The 24,253-nt window shown below is 42.6% G+C and overlaps 1 protein-coding gene across 2 annotated transcripts in view; it reads left to right on the top strand.

Moving 5' to 3' along the window:
- The window catches only part of stk25b (serine/threonine kinase 25b), a 64,048-nt gene that overhangs the window by 20,860 nt on the left and 18,935 nt on the right, over positions 1-24,253 (top strand). For both annotated transcript variants that reach the window (XM_078209240.1, XM_078209239.1), the window contains exons 2-6: positions 2,642-2,872; positions 14,689-14,745; positions 16,930-17,038; positions 18,456-18,613; positions 21,447-21,632. In XM_078209240.1, coding sequence (XP_078065366.1) covers positions 2,642-2,872; positions 14,689-14,745; positions 16,930-17,038; positions 18,456-18,613; positions 21,447-21,632 — 741 coding nt within the window. The remainder of the gene's footprint in view (positions 1-2,641; positions 2,873-14,688; positions 14,746-16,929; positions 17,039-18,455; positions 18,614-21,446; positions 21,633-24,253) is intronic.

Genomic DNA, 24,253 nt, shown 5'->3' with positions numbered 1-24,253 from the left:
TTTTTTAAAATAGTTCTTGCAGAAGAAGCCTCTGGCTATAGTAGTAGATTATGGCTATCCCTAGACTCCCCAAGGCTCTCAAAATCTGTCTATCACAGGCTTAAATATACTCAATGATGGAGCATCCACAGCCCTCGAGGGTAGAGAATGCCAAACATTCACAACCCTTTAAGTGAAGTAATTTCTCCCCATCTCAGTCCTAAAAGATCAGTACCTTATCCTAAAACAGTGATTCTGTGCTCTAGATTCCTCAGCGAGGGGAAACAACCTGAGTTGCTGCCCCTTCAGAATCCTATATGCTTCAATGAAATCACCTCCTATTCTTAATTCCAGAGGGAATGTGCCAAATAACTAGCCTCTCATCAAAGGACAACCCTCTTATCCCAGAAATCAATTCCGTCGCTGTACACTGCATCCAGTTTAAGTATATCCTTTCTCAAATGGAGACTAAAACTGTCAAACAGTTTTAAACAGTATTCCAGGTGTGGACTCACCAAAGCCCTTACAATTGTAACAAGACTTTCTTATTCTTATTCTCCCTTAATCTTGCAATAAAGGACATAGTATTTGCCTTTCCAATTGCTTTCTCCACTGTACCTGAATGCTGGACTTCTGATTTCCTTTCTCATGCACACCCAAGTCCCTCATTTACATCATTTTCAAAGAACAAAGAAAATTACAGCACAGGAACTGGCCCTTCGGCCCTCCAAGCCTGCACCGACCATGCTGCCTGACTTAATTAAAACCCCCTACCCTTCCGGGGACCATATCCTTCCATTCTTATCCTATTCATGTATTTGTCAAGACACCCCTTAAAAGTCACTATCATATCTACTTCCACTACCTCCCCTGGCAGCGAGTTCCAGGCACTCACCACCCTCTGTGTAAAAAAAGAACCTGTCTCGTACATCTCCTTTAAACTTTGCCCCTCGCACCTTAAACCTATGCCCCCTAATAATTGACTCTTCCACTCTGGGGGAAAAAGCTTCTGACTATCCATTCTGTCCATGCGTCTCATAATCTTGGAGACTTCTATCAGGTCGCCCCTCAACCTCCGTTGTTCCAGTGAGAACAAACCAAGTTTCTCCAACCTCTCGTCATAGCTAATGCCCTCCATACCAGGCAACATCCTGGTAAATCTTTTCTGTACCCTTTCCAAAGCCTCCACATCCTTCTGCTAGTGTGGCGAACAGAATTGAACACTCTATTCCAAGTGCGGCCGAACGAAGGTTCTATAAAGCTGCAACATGACTTGCCAATTTTTAAACTCGGTACCCCGGCCGATGAAGGCAAGCATGCTGTATGCCTTCTTGACTACCTTCTCCACCTACGTGACCACTTTCAGTGATCTGTGTACCTGTCCACCCAGATTGCGCTGCCTATCAATGCTCTTAAGGGTTCTGCCATTTACTGTATATTTCGCATCTGTAATAGATCTTCCAAAATGCATTACCTTAGATTTGTCCAGATTAAACTCCATCTGCCATCTCTCCACCCAATCTATATCCTGCTGTATCTTCTGATGGTCCTCATCACTATCCGCAAATCCACCAACCTTTGTGTTGTCCGCAAACTTACTAATCAAACAGTTTCAAGGGGGAACTTTTAGAAAAGCTTTCTTAAAAATATTCTACTTTCCTATTCTTATGATCAAAGTGAATCATCTCACATTTCGCCACTTTATAATCCATTTGCCATCCTGTTTCCCACTCATGTAACCTGTCTAGATCTTTTCTGGAGCCTTTTTGTGTCCGCACAGCTTACATGCCCATTTAACTTTGTATCGCCAGCAAGGTTAGATAAATTATTCCCAGTCTCTTTGCACTGATCCTTGCAACATTCATTACAACCTACCAACTTGAATGTGTCCCATTTACCCCTTCTTGCTTTGACTATTAACCAATCCCCTATCCATGCTACTATATTACCCTCAACTCCATGATCCCTTATCTTCGATTTCCAAAAGGTACTTGATAAGATGCCATACAAGTATAAAATGTTAATTGCTGAGCAAACAAAATCCAGATCATACTTCATCGGCTGAAAATTTCCTGTCTTTTTTTTTATTGCTATAATTTGTGGAACCTGTTTTGGAATTTCTGGGTGCTGCTTTTTGAAGGTCAAGGAAAGAAAAACTTAGGTAGGAGCAAGAGAAGGCCATTCGGCCCCTCGAGTCTTTCACCACTCAGCACGATCACAGCTAATCTGATTGTGGCCTTAACTTCCTGTCAATTTGCCATAACACTCAACTCCCCTGTCAATCAATCTATCTAACTCAGCCTTGAATATATTCAGTGACCCAGCCTCCACTGCTCTCTAGGGAAGAAAATTCCAAACACCAATGACTGTCTGAAAGAAGAAATTCGTTTTCATCTCTGTCTTAAATGGGAGATCTTTAGTTTTGAATCTGTGCCCCCCTAGTTCTAGATTTCAACCACTTGGGGAAACATCCTCTCAGCATTTACTCTGGCAAGTCCCCTCTAAATAAGATTACCCCTCATTCTTCTAAACCCCATTAAATATAGGCCCAACATGTTCGACCTTTCTTCAAACAGACCCATCAGCCTACTGAACCTTCTCTGAACTGCTTCCAATGCAAGTATATATCTCCTTAAGTAATCCTAATTTTGATTTCTTACAGAATGCCCGCATGGACCCTGAAGAGCTCTTTACAAAGCAGGAGCGGATTGGAAAAGGCTCGTTTGGTGAAGTTTACAAAGGAATAGAAAACAGAAGTAAGGAAGTCGTGGCAATTAAAATAATTGACCTAGAGGAGGCAGAAGATGAGATTGAAGACATCCAGCAGGAGATTACGGTGCTTAGCCAGTGTGATAGTCCATATGTCACAAAGTACTATGGCTCTTATTTAAAGGTAAGAAAGGAGCTTGGAGTAATGGTTAAATAAGATAGCAGCATCGCTCCACTCACACCTATGCATCTATACTCACCAAATGTGCAACTCAGAACTTTATTGCCACTGTTGTGTTTTTTAGTTTACAAGCTATTCAGCTCCTCCAGTGACTGACACCATGCAGAGAATTCAAACAATAGGTGTATTAACACAGGGAGGATGGAATGAATCCCAGCTTCTAGAGGTCAGACCAGCCAGAGCCTAGCAAGAATAGGAAATTGGTATAGAGAATGGAAAAACTCGTAACTGGGGACTAGCCGATGATACTAAAATGCTGGGGTTCTTAAAATATGTATTTTACAATGAACCAACAAAATTTGTGTTGATTCCATTGTGTTCCTTCTGTCTTCTGAGGAAAAAATCTGTATAAATCATTTTTGGCTTGATGTAAGACCTGGAAAGGACCAAAAAACCACCCAACTGTCACTTAGTGCTAGAGGGTTGCCAATACTGTACAGACCTCTGTTCATTTGTGCAATTATGTTGTTGTTTATATATTTTTAGACTTGGAAATGGTCAGGTTAGTTCCATTGCTTCCACCTTTTGTGCAGCTGATTGCATGCAGACAGTTGTTGGATATGCTGAAGAGTTGTATGCTGGACATTGAGGAGTTGATGGTTAATAAGCAAGCTTCTGTTTCTTTGAGCAACAGGCTTTCCAATATAGAAAGGATGAATTTGAAGTGGCATGAGAAGAAAGCATGGCTTATCTTCTGCTTCAACTATCTCTATGATCCACCAGAAATGCTGTGCAAGAAAATGATTGGAATGCCTTGTAATAAATATAAGCTTGAAAGATTTATTAACTATCATATAGAAAGATAATAGTTAATAAAGTCTCCTCTTCAAAGGGTTTGAGGGAGTTTTGTCAGGAAGACTTGTTTGAGAAAAGTAAGTTTGAAGTAAATAATTACAACTATTTATGTAAAACTATTTTAGAAAGAATTGGGATCGATGCATCAAGAGGTCTTATCTGTTCCACATACCTTTGATGTTAGCAAAATCTGGTGAATAAGAGAGTATGGTTTTCTGCAGTTCTTCAGAGTTCAAAAGATGGAACTTCAAACTGTAAGCCACTCTTCGCACTGTGTAGATTGGTCATCAATATTGGACATCAATTAAGTCCATTTCGTGTACTCCTCCCTCAAGTGACTTAGAGTCATAGTCATAGAGGTTTACAGCATGGAAACAGGCCCTTTGGCCCAACTTGTCCATGCCGCCCTTTTTTTTAAAAAAACCCGTAAGCTAATCCCAATTGCTCGCATTTGGCCCATATCCCTCTATACCCATCATACCCATGTAACTATCTAAATGCTTTTTAAAAGATAAAATTGTACCCACCTCTACTACGGTCTCTGGCAGCTTGTTCCAGACACTCACCACCCTCTGTGTGAAAGAATTGCTCCTCTGGACACTTTTGTATCTCTCCCCTCTCACCTTAAACCTATGCCCTCTAGTTTTAGACTCCCCTACCTTTGGGAAAAGATATTGACTATCTACCTTGTCTATGCCCCTCATTATTTTATAGACCTCTATAAGGTCACCCCTCAGCCTCCTACGCTCCAGAGAAAAAGTCCCAGTCTATTCAGTCTCTCCTACTAACTCAATCCATCAAGTCCCGGTAGCATCCTCGTAAATCTTTTCTGCACTCTTTCTAATTTAATAATATCCTTTCTATCATAGGGTGACCAGAATTGCACACAGTATTCCAAGTGTGGCCTTACCAATGTCTTGTACAACTTCAACAAGATGTCCCAACTCCTGTGTTCAATGTTCTGACCGATGAAACCAAGCATGTTGAATGCCGCCTTCACCATTCTGTCCATCTGTGACTCCACTTTCAAGGAGCTATGAACATGTACTCCGAGATCTCTTTGTTCTGTAACTCTCCCCAACACCCTACCATTAACTGAGTAAGTTCTGCCCTGGTTCAATCTACCAAAATGCATCACCTCGCATTTGTCTAAATTAAACTCCATCTGCCATTCGTCAGCCCACTGGCCCAATTGATCAAATCATGTGCTTAATCAAATCATGTTGTTGTGAAACAGCGAAGGCCACAGTTTAACTAACAGTTGATTGTTAAAATTACTGAATGGTTATGCTGATGCTGTGTAGGAGTGGAGAAATGGTGTAAATCTCCAGTGAAGAAATCTGAATTAAAGTCATAATGCTGCTGCGAGGTAGTGAATAGTGGTTATTGGGGCCCATGCTCCAAATATGTGCTACCAATGGACTGCCTCCTCCATTGATTCTGCATAGGTATGTTAGGAGCAAAAGGATAGTGAGGGATAAAATTGGTCCTCTTGAAGACCAGAGTGGTAGTCTGTGTTTGGAACCAAAAGAGATGGGGGAGATACTAAATGGTTTTTTTGCATCCGTATTTACTGAGGAAACGGGCATGGAGTCTACGGAAATAGGGCAAACAGGTAGGGAGGTCATGGAACCTTTACAGATTAAATGGGAAGAGGTGCTTGCTGTCTTGAGGCAAATCAGAGTGGATAAATCCCCAGGACCAGACAGGGTATTCCCACGGACCTTGAGGGAAGCTAGTGTTGAACTTGCAGGGGCCCTGGCAGACATATTTAAAATGTCAGTATTCACGGGGGAGGTGCCGGATGATTGGAGGGTGGCTCATGTTCCGTTGTTTAAAAAAGGTTCCAAAAGAAATGCGGGAAATTATAGGCCAGTAGGTTTGACATCGGTGGTGGGCAAGTTATTGGAAGGTGTGATAAGGAATAGGATCTACAAATATTTGGATAGACAGGGACTTATTAGGGAGAGTCAACATGGCTTTGTGCGTGGTAGGTCATGTTTGACCAATCTATTAGAGTTTTTCGAGGAGGTTACCAGGAAAGTGGATGAAGGGAAGGCGGTGGATGTTGTCTACCTGGATTTCAGCAAGGCCTTTGACAAGGTCCCTCATGGGAGGTTAGTTAGGAAGGTTCAGTCGCTAGGTATACATGGGGACATAGTAAATTGGATTAGACACTGGCTCAATGGAAGAAGCCAGAGAGTGGTTGTGGAGGATTGCTTCTCTGAGTGGAGGCCTGTGACTAGTGGTGTGCCGCAGGGATCGGTGTTGGGTCCATTGTTGTTTGTCATCTATATCAATGATCTGGATGATAATGTGGTAAATTGGATCAGTATGTTTGCTGATGATACAAAGATTGGAGGTGTAGTGGACAGTGAGGAAGGTTTTCAAAGCTTGCAGAGGGATTTGGACCAACTAGAAAAATGGACTCAAAAATGGCAAATGGAATTTAACGCAGACAAGTGTGAGATATTGCACTTTGGAAGGACAAACCAAAGTAGAACGTACAGGGTAAATGGTAGGACTCTGAAGAGTGCAGTTGAACAGAGGGATCTGGGAATACAGGTACAGAATTCCCTAAAAGTGACGTCACAGGTGGATAGGATCGTAAAGAGTGCCTTTGGTACATTGGCCTTTATAAATCGGAGTATCGAGTATAAAAGTTGGAGTGTTATGGTAAGGTTATATAAGGCATTGGTGAGGCCGAATTTGGAGTATTGTGTACAGTTTTGGTCACCTAGTTACAGGAAGGATGTAAATAAGGTTGAAAGAGTGCAGAGAAGGTTCACAAGGATGTTGCCGGGACTTGAGAAGCTGAGTTACAGAGAGAGATTGAATAGGTTGGGACTTTATTCCCTGGAGCGTAGAAGATTGAGGGGAGATTTGATAGAGGTGTATAAGATTTTGATGGATATAGATAGAGTGAATGCAAGCAGGCTTTTTCCGCTGAGGCTAGGGGAGAAAAAAACCCAGAGGGCATGGGTTAAGGGTGAAAGGAGAAAAGTTTAAAGGGAATATTAGGGGAGGCTTCTTCACGCAGAGAGTGGTGGGAGTGTGGAATGAGCTGCCGGATAAAGTGGTAAATGCGGGGTCACTTTTAACATTTAAGAAAAACTTGGACGGGTTCATGGATGAGAGGGGTGTGGAGGGATATGGTCCAAGTGCAGGTCAGTGGGACTAGGCAAAAAATGGTTCGGCACAGACAAGAAGGGCCAAAAGGCCTGTTTCTGAGCTGTAATTTTCTATGGTTTCTATATAGGATAGAACAGGGAATTGGCTAGACACAGAATTGGTAGTTAAAAACTGGGGCAGATGCTCGTGGTTAAGGCAACATTGGACAGGAGGGTGCCATATGTTGCTATCTGCAATCTTCTCAGAAGATTGGAAACAGGTGCTTTTTCATTGTTTCTTGGAAAGTAAATATTGTATTCCTGCGATTGCTATATTTTGCAACTGTGAATCACAGCATTTTCAAAATTTGCTTCAGTATAATCATTGAGGCTGATCTTGAGCCTCAACTTTCACTTTTCTCCCTAAAGTTAAAGTTTATTTATTAGTCACAAGTAAGGCTTACATTAACACTGCAATGAAGTTACTGTGAAATTCCCCCAGTCGCCACACTCCGGCACCTGTTCGGGTCAATGCACCTAACTAGTACGTCTTTCGGACTGTGGGAGGAAACCGGAGCACCCGGAGGAAACCCATGCAGACACTGGGAGAACGTGCAAACTGCACACACACAGTGACCCAAGCCGGGAATCGAACCTGCTTCCCTGGCGTTGAGGCAGCAGTGCTAACCACTGTGCCACCATGCCTACTCTATATCCCTCGATTCTCTGAGAGACCAAAAATCAATCTATCCCAGCCCTGGGATATGCCCTGTCAAGCCCCTTCAGAGTCTTGTGTACTTTAATGAAATCATCTCCTATTCTTCTAAACTCCAGAGATTATAGATAGTTAACTCGCCTCTCATCATCGGACAACTCTTTCTCCCAGAAACCAATCTTGTGTACTTGTGCTGAATTGCGTCCAGCGTAAGTATACCTTTGCTTAAATATGGAGACCAAAACTGTGTTCTAACTGTGGTCTCATGAAAGTCTATACAATTGTAGCAAGACTCTTATCCCATTGAAATAATGGCTAATATGCAATTTGCATTCCTAATTACATGCTGTACTTGGATGCTAACCTTCGGAGTTCCTTTCACTAGTACACCCAAGACTTTTGGAACATCGACATTTAAAAGCTTTTATAGTCTTCTCTCTCTGCTCACTTCTTGGAGTAGGAGTCCTCCCCTTACAAAATCAACAGATCCTTTCACTTACCTCCAACACTGTCCTTCACCGAAACCCTTCCTCTGGCCTCTCACCCGCTTTTGATCTTTTTCATTGAGAACTGTCGACATGACATCAGCCGTCTTAATTTCTCTGCTCCTATCACCCACTTTACCTTGTCTCCCTCTGAACTTGCTGCACTCCATTCTCTCAGGTCCAATCCTGACATTGTTATCAAACCTGATGACAAGGATGGTACTGTTGTTGTGGACATATTGACGTCCACCTTGCAGAGGCTGCGTGCCAACTCTCAGATACTTCTTCCAACTCCCCCGAACTATGATCCCCACCACCAAGCATCAAGCCATTGTTTCCAGGATCATAACTGACCTCATCGCTTCTGGAGATCTTCCATCCACAGCCTCCAACCTTAAAGTTCCTCCTACTGCCTTCCCAAAATCCACAAATCAGATTGTCCTGCTAGACCCATTGTTTCAGCCTGTTCCAGCCCCACGCCACTAAATTTACTTCTTCCTATCTTGACTCAATATTACCTCCACTTGTCCAGTCTCTTCCCATCTACATTCATGATTCTTCTGCCAAACTACATCATTTTCAACAATTTCCAGTTTTCTGACCCTCTACAGTATGGACGTCCAGTCCCTCTACAACTTCACCTCCAACCACAATGGTCTGAGGGTTGTCTGCTCCTCCCTTGAACGGAGGCCCTAAGAGTCCTCATCCATCACCACTCTTCTCTGCCTGGCTGAACTTGTTCCCTCATTGAGCAGCTTTTCCTATCTTCTCTCACTTCTCTAAATAAAATGGGTGGCTATGGGTACCCCCCCTGAGCCCTACTTAAGTCTGTCTTTTTGTGGGGTATGTGGACCATTCGTCTTCAGGTCCTCTCCACAATGATTTTTTTCCCAGTTCATCACTTGCTGCTGTCATCTGGAACTGGAAAAGTTAATCAATTTTGCTTCCAATTTCCATCCTTCTCTTAGCTTCACGTGGTCCAGCTCTGACACTTCCCTCCCTGGACTTCTGTCTTTAATTTGGGGATAGATTATCTACTAATATTCATTACATGCCCACCGACTCCCACAGCTACCTCAGCTACACCTCCTCATACCTTGCTTCATGTAAGGGACTCTGTTCCATTCTCTCAGTTTCTCCATCACATCTGTTCTGATGATGCTACCTTCCAAAACATCACACTGACATGTCTTCCTTTTTTCCTCAACTGAGGATTCCTCCCTACTCTGGTTGACAGAGACCCTAACTGTATCTGACCTGTTTCCCACAGCTCTGCCCTCACTCCTTCCCACCCCTCTCAGAACCACAATAGGGTACTTTCCAACCCACCAACTTCCACATTCAAATGCTTATCCTATTTCTGCCAACTCCAGCAAGAACCCACGATCAAACAAATTCCCCTCTCTGTCAGCATTCCAAAGGGACCATTACCTCTGCAATACCTTGGTCTATTCCTCTATGCCTCCAGCACGTCATCCCCTTCTCACGGCACCTCCCAAGCAATCACAAGAGATATAACACCTGCTCCTTTACCTCTTCCCTCCTTGTTGTCCAATGTCCCAAACATTCCTGATGTGGAGATGCTGGCGTTGGACTGGGGTAAGCACAGTAAGAAGTCTCACAACACCAGGTTAAAGTCCAACAGGTTTATTTGGTAGCACAAGCTTTCAGAGTGTCACCTTCAGGTGAGTGTCACTTACCTGAAGGAGGAGTGTCACTCCTCCTTCACCTAAAGGAGTGTCACTCCTCCTTCACCTAAAGGAGTGTCACTCCTCCTTCACCTAAAGGAGTGTCACTCCTCCTTCACCTAAAGGAGTGTCACTCCTCCTTCACCTAAAGGAGTGTCACTCCTCCTTCACCTAAAGGAGTGTCACTCCTCCTTCACCTAAAGGAGTGTCACTCCAAAAGCTTGTTCTACCAAATCAATCTGTTGGACTTTAACCTGGTGTTGTCAGACTTCAAACATTCCTTCTAGGTGAAGGTATTTCAACTTAGTCTCTTGTATTCGCTGCTCACAGTGCAGCCTCCACTACATTAGGGAGACCAAATGCAGACTGGGTGACTGCTTTGCAGGACACCTCATTCAGTCCACAAGCATGGCCCTGATCTTTCAGTCACTTGCCATTTTAATTAAGCATCTTGCTGTCATGCTTACATTTCTCTTCTCTGCCTGCTACAATGTTCCAGTGAAGCCCAACGCAAGCTTTTAGGACGAACCTCTCCTCTTCTGCTTAGGCACATTACAACTCGAGTTAGTTCAACAACTTCACACCATGAACTCTGTCCTCTATTTTATATTTTTTCCCTTGGTTTCAGTCTGTATCGTGTTCTTGAGTTTTGTTTTCAGAGAGCACTGATCTTTTATTTTGCTATTAGCACATTCTGCTATTTTGTTTTCAGACAGTTTTAGTCTGCTAGTAACACCTACTCTGGATCAATGCTTTGATCCATTACTACTTCCCACTCTTTGTCTTTTATCCAGTGACATCTTTGTAATTTAATCTCCCCACCTTCTAACCTATACCTAACCTTCCCTTTTTGTTCCATCTGACCTTCACCTTTATCAACAGCATAAAACCCATCACATTTCTTTCTCTCCTGCGTTCTGAAGAAGGGTCATTTTGGACTCAAAAGATTAACTCTGTTTCTCACTCCACAGATCCTACTATTTAAATGCTTTAGCTTTTTGTTTGTTTTCATTTAAATGCTTTGTCTTTTTAAAAATATTATGTTATCCCTGCTATTTATCTGAGGTGAACGCATCAGTTATGGTGCTCAAACACGCAAACAATTTTCATCCATATAAATTGTGGAAAATGTAATTGTTGGTTTAGTGCTTTCATTCTATCAGATGCCTTACATTTTACCAATAATTTCCAGGCTGTCAGCAAAAAATAGCAACGTTTCAACAGCATTTGGAACATTCAATTGGTTCATCTTATTCTTGTTAAGGAATGTGTGCATGACTGAATTAGAATTGATACATTTGAATTGTAGTAACTTGGCATGTCTTGTGAAAGACATTTAGGCTGAAAGTGTGACTCAGAAATGTGTTTTTTGCAAAGAATGTAATGTAATGTTCTCAAGAAGTGCAGTGGAAGATTCTGAATAAAAGATCTGAACTTAGAATCACCATTTTGGCCAAATTCTTTAATTTTGCCAAATAAAAGGTGCAATTCAATTTAATCTTCTCCATTCATTATTTTTAGACTTTGCTATTTAGTGAAAAATATAAGTTAGTCCGTCTGTTGTATGGTGTCCAGAATCCCAGTGATCGGTTGCACTCCGACAATATTTGCAAACAGAAAAGTAATTTATATTCAATAAGTAATATAAAATGTGCTTTATACCTGTTATAAGGATAGATAGAAAGAACTTGTAAGCAAAATGTTCAAATTTAAAGTTGGAATACCTTAAAAGGACGTCTGCTTTCTGAACAAAATGGAGGATCTTTAAGCAAGGATTAGCCCTTGATGGTTGACTGATGCACAAGAGGCCAGATTTGAGTGAAGGATTAGAGAGGGGGTTTGGAGGAAGTAACAGTGATAGAAAGGAATGCTGCCATGAAGGAATTTGAACACCGATGTGTAAACTTTAAATTTGACATGTGGGGATCAGCAGCCATTATAGGTCAACAAGGGCACGAGTGATGGGTGGGCAGGACATGATGTATGTTTAAAACACATCTCTTTGACCAAGCTTTTTTGACTTGCCATTCACTTTTTCTGGTAACAGCACTCCAGAGACCTTTGAAATTTTTCTTTCCATTAAAGGTGGTATATAAATGTAAATTATTGTCACAACCTCTTCATCTCACTTCAAATTGGCTGAATAAAGTAATTATTTTAGAATCATAGAATCCCTACAGTGCAGAAGGAGGCCATTCGGCCTATCGAGTCTGCACCAACAACAATTCCACCCAGGCCCTATCCCTGTAACCCCACATATTTACCCTGCTCACCACTGTGCTATGGTACTACCCAGACGGAGCTATTTACAGTGTTATTTAAAAGGTGATTAATTGAATACAGAAGAGTTTTAAGCTTCTGAATGTTTCCAGCTGTCCCCAAATCCTTTTGATTCCTGTCAGGTGGGACAAAAGGGAAGGTCAGGGATAGTTTAGAGGATGGGTCGATTTAAGTTACAAAGATGTCATGGAACAAAAGACAAAGAGAGTGGGGATGATAGTAAAGGAAAAAAGTATTGGTCCAGAGTAGGTATTTATAACAGAATAAAGATCATTGTTGTCTGAAAGCAAAACATGGAAACATGTCTTGATCTCTACCCTTGTTTTGGTTATTTCATTCCACACCCTGACTATTTCCTGGCATTTTGTCTCCTCACCTCCACACCCTCTGCCCAACACCTACCCCTTACATCTAGCCTCTGATCTTGTGTACTTTAAGAAACAAAAATGAAATTTTAACTGAACTGGTGAAACAACATGTGTGAGAAATAGAAATAAACACTGGAAATGCATAGGAGAGAGAACAGAGAAGAGATGATAGAATGAGAGAGAAAGAAGCAATGAAGAAAAGAACTGGGCAGATATCTTGTCGGAAATGTTCATAAACCACAAAGAGGAGAAACGATGAAATGCAGTATCAAAGAACATGACATGAGTTAGAGTGGAAGGGAAGAACTGGGACTCCCAGTAGGTGGTGCGGGGAGATGGGAAGACTATTCTAGTGGTTAAACAAAATTTCACAAGGCAGCATTAGTTTGTGATGTATCAATTTTTCCTGTGGGGAAATCTTTGGGGAAAGAAATAGTGATGCCACACAAAATTAGCTGTTAAGCTTTTGTCCTTTGTGTGGTTGTATAAGCTGTATCCTCCTGACTCACTGTGAAAAATGGCATGGGAAATGTTAAAACATATAGTATTCATTACAAAGAAATATTGAGACAAGGGCAACTTCTCAAATTATTCAGTCTCCGTCCCAGTTCCGAGGAAAAGTCTTGCACCCTGTCTTTGAATTATTTTGTTAAACTAATCTTTCTCACACTAGCCTTTGTATCCTTGTCCCACATCACTCTCATCACAAAGTTAGGAACACTCCTGGAAAGTCTTCAGTTTGGAGTTGAGAATCATAAGCAAAACTACATTTCAGGACAAGGACACAATGTTCTGGTGTCACCAAAGTGTGTACTGGTGCCCGGGTTTTACTTCCTTCAAGAAATTATAGTTGTCTTGAGCTTGAACCCTTCTAATCTTACCGTTCCCTAAGGCGCACTCTGCTATTCTTCCCAATCTGGTCTGTGTTTGTTAACTTGGTGATGGCTACAAAGTTCAGCAAACTATTGAGGACCAGTTGCTTGTTAGAACAAATAAACTTACGGCAAAGGAACAGGCCCTTTGGCCCTTCAAGCCTGCACCAACCATGCTGGTCCGATTGAACTAAAACCCTCTACTCTTCCAGGGACCATACCCCTCTATTCCCATCCTAGTCATGTATTTGCCAAGATGCCTCTTAAAAGTCACTATCGTATCTGCTTCCACAACCTTCCCCCAGCAGTGAGTTTCAGGCACCCACCACCCTCTGTAAAAAAAAAAATTGCCTTGTACATCTCCTTTAAACCTTGCCCCTCGCACCTTAAACCTATGCCCCCCAGTAATTGACTCTTCCACCCTCGGAAAAAGCTTCTGACTTTCCACTCTGTCCATGCCCCTCATAATCTTGTAGACTTCTATCAGGTCGCCCCTCAACCTCCGTCATTCCAGTGAGGACAAACCAAGTTTCTCCATTCTCTCCTCATAACTAATGCCCTACACCAGGCAACATCCTGGTAAATCTTTTCTGTACCCCCACCAAGCCTCCACATTCTTCTGGTAGTGTGGCGACCAGAATTGAACACTATATTCCAAGTGCGGCCAAGTTAAGGTTCTATAAAGCTGCAACATGACTTGCCAATTTTTAAACTCAGTGCCCCGACTGATGAAGGCAAGCATGCCGTATGCTTTTTTGACTACCTTCACCACCGCATTGCCACTTTCAGTGACCTGTGTACCTGTACAACCAGATCCCTCTGCCTATCAATACTCTTAAAGGTTCTGCCATTTACTTACATTTTGCATCTGTAATAGATCTTCCAAAATGCATTACCTCGCGTTTGTTTGGATTAAACTCCATCTGCCACCTCTCCGCCCAAGTCTCTAACCAATCTATATCCTGCTGTATCCTCTGAAAGCCCTCTTCGTTATCTGCAATTCCACCAACCTTTGTGTCCGCAAACTTACTAATCACACCAGTTATATCTTCCTCCAAATCATTTATTGATCCCTGAGGAATGCCACTTGTCACAGCCCTTCATTCAGAAACGCACCCTTCCATTGCTACCCTGTCTTCCTTGACCGAGCCAGTTCTGTCTCTATCTTACCAGCTCACCTCTGATCCCATGCGACTTCACCTTCTGTACCAGTCTGCCATGAGGGACCTTGTCAAAGGCCTTACTGAAGTCCATGTAGACAACATCCACTACCCTACCCTCATCAATCATGTTTATCACTTCCTCAAAACTCGATCGAGTTAGTGAGACACGACCTCCCCTTCACAAAACCATATTGCCTCTCGTGTTACTGCCATTGCAGTTCTGAGTGAGTTATATGAATCTCCTTGCTTCTTATTGGAATTATGTTGTTTGTTTAATTTCCAGGGCACAAAATTGTGGATAATCATGGAGTATCTGGGTGGAGGCTCTGCATTGGACTTGGTAAGTACTGTTTGTGACCTTTGTTTGAATATGTCCTAACTCAAGAGGCACTGAATTATAAACTGTGGATTTGAGCTTCCGTCTGTTTCAAAGTGAAACAATGCCATTGAAATACTGAAGGGATAAATATTTGAACCCCAGTGCCGGGTTGGTCTGCTAACTGTCAGCCAGCTGACCTACTTTGAATCCCAGACTCAGTGTTACTGGACCTGGACTATACAAGTCCTGGGTCCCTGGTCTATAAGCTGCCAACTGTTCACCTTAATGCGCTCTTGTACCTGGTTTGACAGCCGGTTATCAGTGGATTTATCTAGTTATTTGGTGATCTTTGAATTTGCTGTGTATGACACTTTGGCCATTGTCACTATAGCTGTACTTGTAATAAAATATCCTTACCCCCTCTCCCCTTAAATCATGTTCACTATTTAGGAGTTTGCTTTCTTAGTTGTTCGGTGGGCTTACACGTTTCACCAAACAGACCAGGAGTGTCCTGGGTTCAATATCTGGTATTTGCTGAGTTGGCTGATCTCTTTAAATGTGGCGGGATGCTGAAGGGAATGGTTCACATTGCTGTCAATGCTCCCGCTTGGCTGAGGGTGCCTGGCCCCTGTATAGAACTGTACCTCAGAGAGAAGTCTATGCATTCATTAGGGGGAGGAATACATTGACAAAATGTTGAATAGCTTAAAAAAAAATTTGCTTATGCCACTTTCTGTCTTTCATTCCCCCAAATAGAGACAATTGGAGCAGCTCGAGGGAGAGGGAATTATAATTTCAGAATAATTTCCGTGGGTTTTTCCCTGTCCTTGTATTTTCTTTGGCCTTTTTCTTGTCAATTTTCTGCTCTCGCTGGTAAAATCATGGGGGCGGATTTTACCATTTTGAATCCAAGTGCCGGATCTGGGCGTCAAATAGATCGGCGCCTGGAATCCTCTTTGCAGCCCATACGAGTTTTGCCGGCTCCGGCCCGATCCGCGCTGTGGGTGGGGCTTAGTGCTGGCGAACCGATCGGAGCTCTGAACTGCGCATGTGCAGTTCGAGAAAAATCTGACAGCGCGCCCAGGCGCGTTTAAAAAAACGGAAAGCGGAGGGAGCGGCTCTCTGACGTTCATCCTCTGGTGGGGGGGGGGGAGAGGAGGAGTGGGGGTGCGATGTATTATCCTCTGGTCGGGGGGGTTCTGCTGCCTGTCTGTGGCTGATCCCTCCTGGCACCATCACTGTACACTACCAGCCACAGCCATCTCTCCCGCTCTCTCGCACCTGCAGGGAAGAGTAATCTGTGGCTGGTAGTGTACCAGTGATGGTGCCAGGAGGGATCGGCCGCAGACAGGCAGCGGAACCCCCCCCCCCGACCAGAGGATGAGACATCACACCCCCTCTCCACCGCCCCCCCCCCCCCCCTCAGGGGATGAGACGTCACACACACACCCCCCCCCCGCCCCAGGGTATGATCGATCACACCCCCTCCCCTCCCACCCACCCCCCAGGGAATGAGACATCACACCCCCTCTCCTCCTCCCGCCCCGACCAGAGGATGACCTGGGTCAGGGAGCCGTTGCAGTCTCTGACCCCGCTTTTCGGAGGCTGCAGCGGCGACTTCAGACTTTTATTTTGCAGGTCGGTAACAGCGCAGATGCGGATTGGGCCAGAAGATGGTAAAGTGGGATTTGGCGGTAGAGTTGGGCGTGCGGTTCATTAAGTCGATTTAAATGCATGCAAATGCATTTAAATCGTCGGGCCGCCCGATTCGGGCGCAGGCCGGACCCGTGCCCGAATCGGGTGTCGGTAAAGCCGCGATCTGCTCGGAATCAGGTGCAGATCGCGGTATAGGCCCAACGCCCAACTTTACTGCGATTTGGGCGTGAAGGTTTGGTAAAATCAGGCCCATGGTCATGTTCATGACCCTTGTTCAGTGTTTATTAATGGCATTTGGCAAATGGAGCCTGGCCCTGTTTTCCCTGGAATTTGTATCTACACATGCACCTGCAGCTGGGTTATTGGCCAGTAGTCATGAATGATCAGTGAACCCTGGAGGACCCTTGCCTTCTGTAACCCGGGGCGATTTAAATCAAAGCCTACTGCAGGTAATTGAACCAAAGTTCTTTTGGGTTAATATAACTGAATTACTCACTGGATACACTTCCTGGCCCATCAATTGTTAATGAATAGTTGTGGTATTTGCAGCTGAAACCAGGCCCTCTGGAGGAGACTTACATTGCAACAATCCTACGAGAAATCCTTAAAGGTTTAGACTATCTACACTCGGAACGGAAAATTCATCGAGACATTAAGGGTAAGGGCACCACAAGAGGTGGGATTGCGCAGCGCGTTGTTCTTCGGTTTTGGTTTCCAAGGAAGAGGGAGAGGAAAGAAAAGATACCATCAGAATCCTCCTGAAAGCAGAGAATTTGCACTATCCGGAATTAATTTCTGATATAAGTATTGCTAGAGGGAGACTTATATTTATTAAGTGTTTTATCACATCTTAGAAACCACTAAAAATGTCAAGATCTTGGTTAAATATTACACCTCTGAGAATGTAGCAATCCCTCAGTAATGCATGTAAGCCTAGGTTATATGTCACGTTGAGATTTGAACCCTAACCAACTAACTCAGAAGAGAGTAAAGACCAACTGAGCAAAGATAGGAGCTGGGCTCTAATGCAGAAAGTTGGAAAAAGAGGAAGGAACAAGAGAGAAATAGAGACCTTTATTGTTAAGGAACAGCACAATAATGCAAGAGGCATCTCCCTGTTGCTGGGGGCGGGTGCACGGGGCAAACTTTGCTGCCTCTCGTTTCCAATTGCCGCCTCACCCACCCGGCTCTTGCTTCCAGCTCTGACCCGACACGTATTAGCTGCTTGTCCTGACCTTTATTTCAAAAAGAGAAATACTAATGGACTAGATCAGTGAGGGGAAAGTCCTGAGTGAGTGGGGGAGGCACTGAGAGAAAGCTGAGCTTAGAAAAAGCAAAAGAGAGGAAGGTCACGCAATACCTAACCTGTGCTAAACCTGGCCCCAGTTATTGACAGTGAGACAAAAAGTGAAAATGCTCTGATCTTCTTTCATGCATTCCTCACACATGGTTGGAATTTGACCACGCTTCATTAGTTTTCTCATTAAGATGTTCATTGTAACACCATGCTGAGCAACGATTCATGACCTCCTGCCCCTTGCTTTGTTTAAGTCCCCAGATCTGCACCAATTTATTTTTAGCCTCTGAAGAGTGCCTATTATTTGAAAAATAATGAAAACTTTACAGGGTCATAATTTATCTTTCCACACCACAAAGATTCTTCAACTTAATGAGCATAAAAATCATCTTATAGAAGCTCTGAGGCATTGTGAATGTATTTTACATACTTCTTACATACCCAAATTTTAACTGAGACAGGAAGGAAAAAATAAATGGTCATGAGTTTATTTTCTGCATTCTTTTTGTGATTTTTGTTTTCCTTTATTGACCTCCCGACTACAGGTGTGGATGAATATGCTCATAGATAAAATCCACCAATCCTAAAAAAAAGCCTGTTTGTAATTCCTTCCCTTTCCCACCCACATTTCAGCTATTTATGCCCTGTTTAGGATCCTTTGTTTTGTTCCCAATCTACTGGTGCACTCAGTCATCTTCACACATTATCTGAAGCAGGGATACGGTGGCTGCAATAGAAAACAGTTGATCTTGATGTTCTGTTTGTCATGTCTCCACAGCTGCTAATGTATTACTATCAGAGCAAGGCGACGTGAAGCTTGCAGACTTTGGGGTTGCCGGCCAATTAACAGATACACAGATAAAGAGAAACACTTTTGTGGGAACGCCCTTCTGGATGGCACCAGAAGTCATCAAGCAGTCTGCATACGACTTCAAAGTGAGTGAGCAACCACACAGCTCAGTCTCTGCAGATTTGGGTTCTGTCTTGTTCTCGGGTTCAGTCACTTTGCTGCTCGCACTCAACAAAACACTCACCAGCGTCATGCGTAGACTGAAAAATACAGATTGACTTGCAAGCACAAGGAATGTCTGGTATTTTGAATGCAGGGTATACCAGTCAAAGAACAACATTTGAATGGTATCTGATCCAACTCCAAAACCTCCTTCCTAAACCTACTTGGTGCTTTCCTACAATGTTCTGTTTGGGGATAGGAATTAACTCACCAGTAGAGTAGGAATGGTTGTGGCAAGAAGGGTGCGGGGAGAAAGGGATGGGTGCTGTAAGATTCATCCATTCTGAGACTTGAACCGACAACCTTCTGGTCTGGAGGCAAGTTCTGTCTGATATCCTGGAGTGATTTTACTCTGGCACTGCCACGTGACAACGCAGAAAAAGAGAAACCTGCAAACGTTTGTTTATTTAAGAAAGTTCGGGGCTTGAAAGAGGCAATGTAGCCTGTCAGAACAGTTCCTTAGCCATTTCAATTTCAAACCCACCAATTACATTCCTCACCAAATATCCATTCTTTAACTTTCACTGATACACTATCAGCCCCTGCACCTTCCTGCCCTGATCACAGTCCATTTCACACATTCATCTGTCTGATGTAATTAGATATAAATTATTCACATTTCTTCCTCCTGAGTTTGTCTGCTCCTGTTAGCATCCTGAACACTTCAGTTCCTGTAGTCTATCCTTGTAGCCCAGATACCTAATCATAAGTATCATGTTAGTCATCCTTTACTATACAATCTGCAGTTCCCTAACAGGAATTGTAGAATGCCATCATGATAAATCTTGCCAAATTCAAAGAACAAAGAAAATTACAGCACAGGAACAGGCCCTTCGGCCCTCGAAACCTGCACCGACCATGCTGCCTGACTTAACTAATATCCCCTACCCTTCTGGGGACCATATCCCTCTATTCCCATCCTATTCATGTACTTGTCAAGATGCCCCTTAAAAGTCGCTTCCACGACCTCCCCCATTCAGGGTGACTCTCTGAGTAATACTATTTATATGGCCTTATTCATTTCAGAAAAAGTGCAAAAGCACTTCATGGAATTGTATGTCCTCTGCCTATACATTCTAAGATTATCTTGGTTTCTGCACTGTTGTTCCATACTATACTTAAGGTTACAGCACTCTCTGCCTGCAGCCCACAGACACGCCTCTTGTGTTGTATCGTCAACTATCTTTCTGTTTAATTCCCTTCTCCAGTCTCATCATTGTGTTTATCAATACTAAATAATAATAATGGTATGACCTATTTCAAATCTATCCAAACACCACCTCTATTTTATCTGCTCATTTCCAGTTTGGTATCGATATGTAAATCCTGAATTTTCTGGTTCTGCAATTACCCTTAGAAAAAATAAACCTTATACTGAAGAAAGAAATGTTTAATCAGAAATGAATGAGCACACTGTAATGAACTGCATTGAAATCTGATTTCTTAAACAGTGGGAGCAATCCAATGGAGCTCTGATCAGTGGGTTACTTATGGGTCATGGGTTTTAATCCAATTCAGCTGGACCAAAATCCTAATGCTCTGAAGTAAAATTATTTTTATTTTATGTTCTGTAACTTGTACTTGTGTACAGCCGCCTAATTTGTCTATCAGACCAAGAATGTAATCTCTGCACGTGCATGGATCTGCTTTCATCCCATCCCCTCCTCTCCCTGCTTATGCATGTGTCTGGTTTTATTTTTCTCTTTCCCTTTGACTATCTGTGGGTGTGTTTTCTCACTCCCTCCCAAACATACACTCTCTCCTATATTTGATTTTCACGCTTTGATTGCAGAGTGTATCTGTGATGTTCCTCTCTCTCTCTCATGATTGCCTGTGTTGTTCATCCATCTAGCAGGTAATGTAATGGTTTTAACTGGGTCACTATAAAAGTTACCTCATTTACCCTTTGCTTTTTTTTTGCAGCTGATTGAAACCAGTAGGTGACAAAAGAGTTTTGAAATGGCTTCTCTGCAAATGAACAGTTTTAGGAACTGCTCAAACTGGCCAAATACCTTCCTCGCCATTAAAAAGCAATTGATTATTTTCTTGCAAATTGAGAAAGGAAAAAACAAAGGTTTAGGAGAGCTAACTGAGCTCCCACCCCGTGGGCTCAGGTTTACAATCATCAGCCCTTTTGGCCAGAGTTTTTAGATTCGTTTGATGGCAAAAAAAGTAGAAAGGAGCAGGAACAGCAGCAAAAGAAGTCTTTTACTCTCTATCCAGAGCTCAATCTGAAAGTAATGGTGTGAACATAGAACAGTACAGCACAGAACAGGCCCTTCGGCCCACGATGTTGTGCCGAGCGTGTGTGCTTTGAATTTGGCACCTGACAGATCTAATATGGGAATTTAGTGACTGTAATGCAATTGTTGCATCAGCGAGCCAGAGTGACATGGTCATTGGTAGATTTTGAGATCCTATGTCATTCGTGCTTCCACAGGATTTCCATAGACTGTCACCATTTTAAAAGCTCAGAGAAGTCTTGAAAACAGCAACATTCATGTTTTTAATTAGGCAATAAATGGGAAGGTGCAGTGAGACACCTCCCTGCTGTTACAGCACCATCAGCTTTATAAGTGGAAACATTCACCAAGAAGAATAAACTGGTGGTGGTAACCAAAGTAATTTTGCTAACATCATATTTGTATTGTATCTTTTGAGTTGACTTATAATGGAGGAAATTGCAGGAGTTCTATTGAAAACTTGGTGTTCATGTTCAGGATACAGTTTCTAATTCTCCAACTTGTTTATTTTCAGGCAGATATCTGGTCCCTTGGAATAACTGCAATTGAATTAGCGAAGGGCGAACCCCCTAATTCAGAGCTTCACCCAATGCGAGTCCTTTTCCTGATTCCTAAGAACAACCCCCCAACTCTGGAAGGAAACCACAGCAAGCCCTTCAAAGAGTTTGTAGAAGCCTGCTTAAACAAGGATCCCAAATTCGTAAGTGGAAGGGCTTTATTTTATAGCAAGATGTACGTATGGTCCAGAGTTTCAATATAGCTGTTGATGTCTCTTCACTTGTTATGAAGAAAGGTAGAAATAACTTGTGTTCATATGGCATCTTTCATGTCTTCAAGATGTCTAAAATCTTGCCAGTCGGTTATTGAATTACACTTGAAGTGTAATCACTGTTGTAGTGAAGCCAATTTGCATACAGCAAGCCCTGATGTCCAGCAGTGGAGTAAATAACCAAGTAATGTTTTAGTGACACTCATTGAGAGTGAAATATTAGCTAGAACATGGGAGGAAATTGTCTGCTGATCTTCCAAGTGGCGCCGAGAGATTCTGCACATCCATGTGAGGAAGAAAGATGGTTCAAGCAGACTCAGATTAAAGAAGTTTCAAAGAAGAGTCCTATTGGACTCAATGTTTTCTCTCTCTCCACAGATATTGCCAGACCTGCTTAGTCTTTCCATCATTTCCTGATTCAATTTAAGTTTAACAGCTATCTTAAAGATGGCAGATCCAACAGTGCAACACTCTCTCAACATTACACACAGTTGTCGGCCGAGATGAGTGCAGCCTGAATCCCAACCTCCTGACTCTGCGACAAGGGTGCTGCCACTCAGCCAAGGCTGATGCAAGGAGGTGTTAACCGCAGGAGGGCTTAAATAGAGAAATGTTGGAACAGCCACATTATTGTTGACTTAAAGTTCAGGAATAATGAAAAAGTGGTGCTATGATTTGCAGTGATGTGGAGGTTATGTTTTTAAAGAGGGGAATACAGGTGAAAGTTTCTTAAAGAAACAAAGAGGATGTGGATTATATTAGAAAAATTGGGTAGGGGCAATAGTTCAAGTGCAAATATTCATCGTGATGGAGCTTACTTAGTCATGGAAGATTATTTTTCTGTCCATTTCTCAACTGACAGTTGACTTAGTTCCACAAGTACTGGCAGTCCTCTACTACTTACCCAGAAGAGTATCACAGTGGGAGTATCCAGTACTCATCTCACCAGTTTCCCATGTATGTGTACTTTCCTAACCGTGTTACCGGATAGGAATGAGGAGCAGAGATCTGTTTCTATCATCCCTAACCTCCCTGTCAAACTACCCAGTCCTCTACCACTGTCCACCTTCCCATCACAAGTATGCTGCAATGCTCCAGTTACTTGTCTGCATGGCATGATATTGCACTCATTCTGTTTGTTCTGATTCTGAACACTATCGTTTGTTGGATCGAGATAGTCTGTTGTACTATTAGGTCTCCTAAATTGATTCTTTGTCAGTGGTTCAGGTTGGGTGGTTAAGCAACAGTATTCCTTAAAATGAGGTAAAAGAAAGCAGTATCAAGCCGATAGAAAGAAGCCTTCTTAAAAAAGATCAAGGAAACATGGAAGGCTGGAGTAGCTATAAAAATCAATAAAGGATGCAAAAAGAGAACACAAACAAAAAATTGCAAGAGATTAAAGCTAACAGAAAAACTATGTCATATATTGAAAAACGGAATCACTAGAAGGAATTGTGGATTGTGGTGTCTAATCATCCATTTGAAACTGGGAGTGCACTAGGCACAAGAGAGATATATTTGTTTACTCCAATTCCCAGCAGAGCCAAAATTGTAGCCATACCCTTTCTACTCCACATCTACCACAACTAATACTCACCCTGTTATGGGGGCATTGGGAGGGTATTCCTCCCTCGCCAATAACTAATCTCTTTTATCCTTCCTCTCCCTCTCTTTTTCTACTCTCTCTCTTGTATACATGTTGCCTATTCCTACTGGAGCCGTAACATGAGCCATTTGATTTGTCAGGGAGAGGGGAGTCCTGGTAAAATGAGTATCATAAAGTTATCTCTCACACTATCCAGAATGTTTACGGAAGGACAGGTGAAGTTGGTGCAATGAAGTATGTGTTCTTTTGAAGATTTTATATTTGACAGGTGAACAGTGTGGTGCGCAAGGGAATGGTGGATGTGTCTGAGAGTTTTTCCTTTTTGGATTGTGACTGGAAAGAGTTTTTTTGCATAATATGATTGATATATTACAAAGGTAGAAAGTAATCACTTAGAAAGAAAAAACTGCTTTATCTAATAAGGAAGAGGAGAATTGACAGGTATCACTATTGTGATCTGGGCTTAACGTGCATGACAGGCACACAATGTTTTTAGTTAAGCTGCATACAAGTCTTCTAATCTCACATTATCAAACTCTAGATGCTGTCCTGAAAGGACCAAAAATACATAACAAGTGTGAAAGAAAGATGATCATTTCCTGCTTGTTTTTTTCCAAATTTTGCTATACTAGCCTTTTCCTGAAAAATGGGAGCATTCAATCTCGGGCTGTGCCTATTTTGACAGTCAATACCTTTTAAAAGGACAGGCCACATTAAACTCCATTCCAATTCATCAGTGAAAGACTCAGACTGTTCCTCAGTAACCCTGCAGGGGGTCAAATCGTGTTCTCAGCTGAGTGTCCTGAACAAAATGTATTCTCTGTGGACCTTCTCTTCCTTTTAAGAATATTTTTCAAGGTGGAACTAAGACACACATCTTGGCATCGAACTTGAAACAAGTCAGTTCTAGCGATCTAAATTTACTGGAGTCAGGATGAGCAAAATG

This window comes from Mustelus asterias, chromosome 3 (genome assembly GCF_964213995.1).
Source record: "Mustelus asterias chromosome 3, sMusAst1.hap1.1, whole genome shotgun sequence".
NCBI lineage: Eukaryota > Metazoa > Chordata > Chondrichthyes > Carcharhiniformes > Triakidae > Mustelus > Mustelus asterias.
This window is presented reverse-complemented; position numbering and strand designations above follow the sequence as displayed.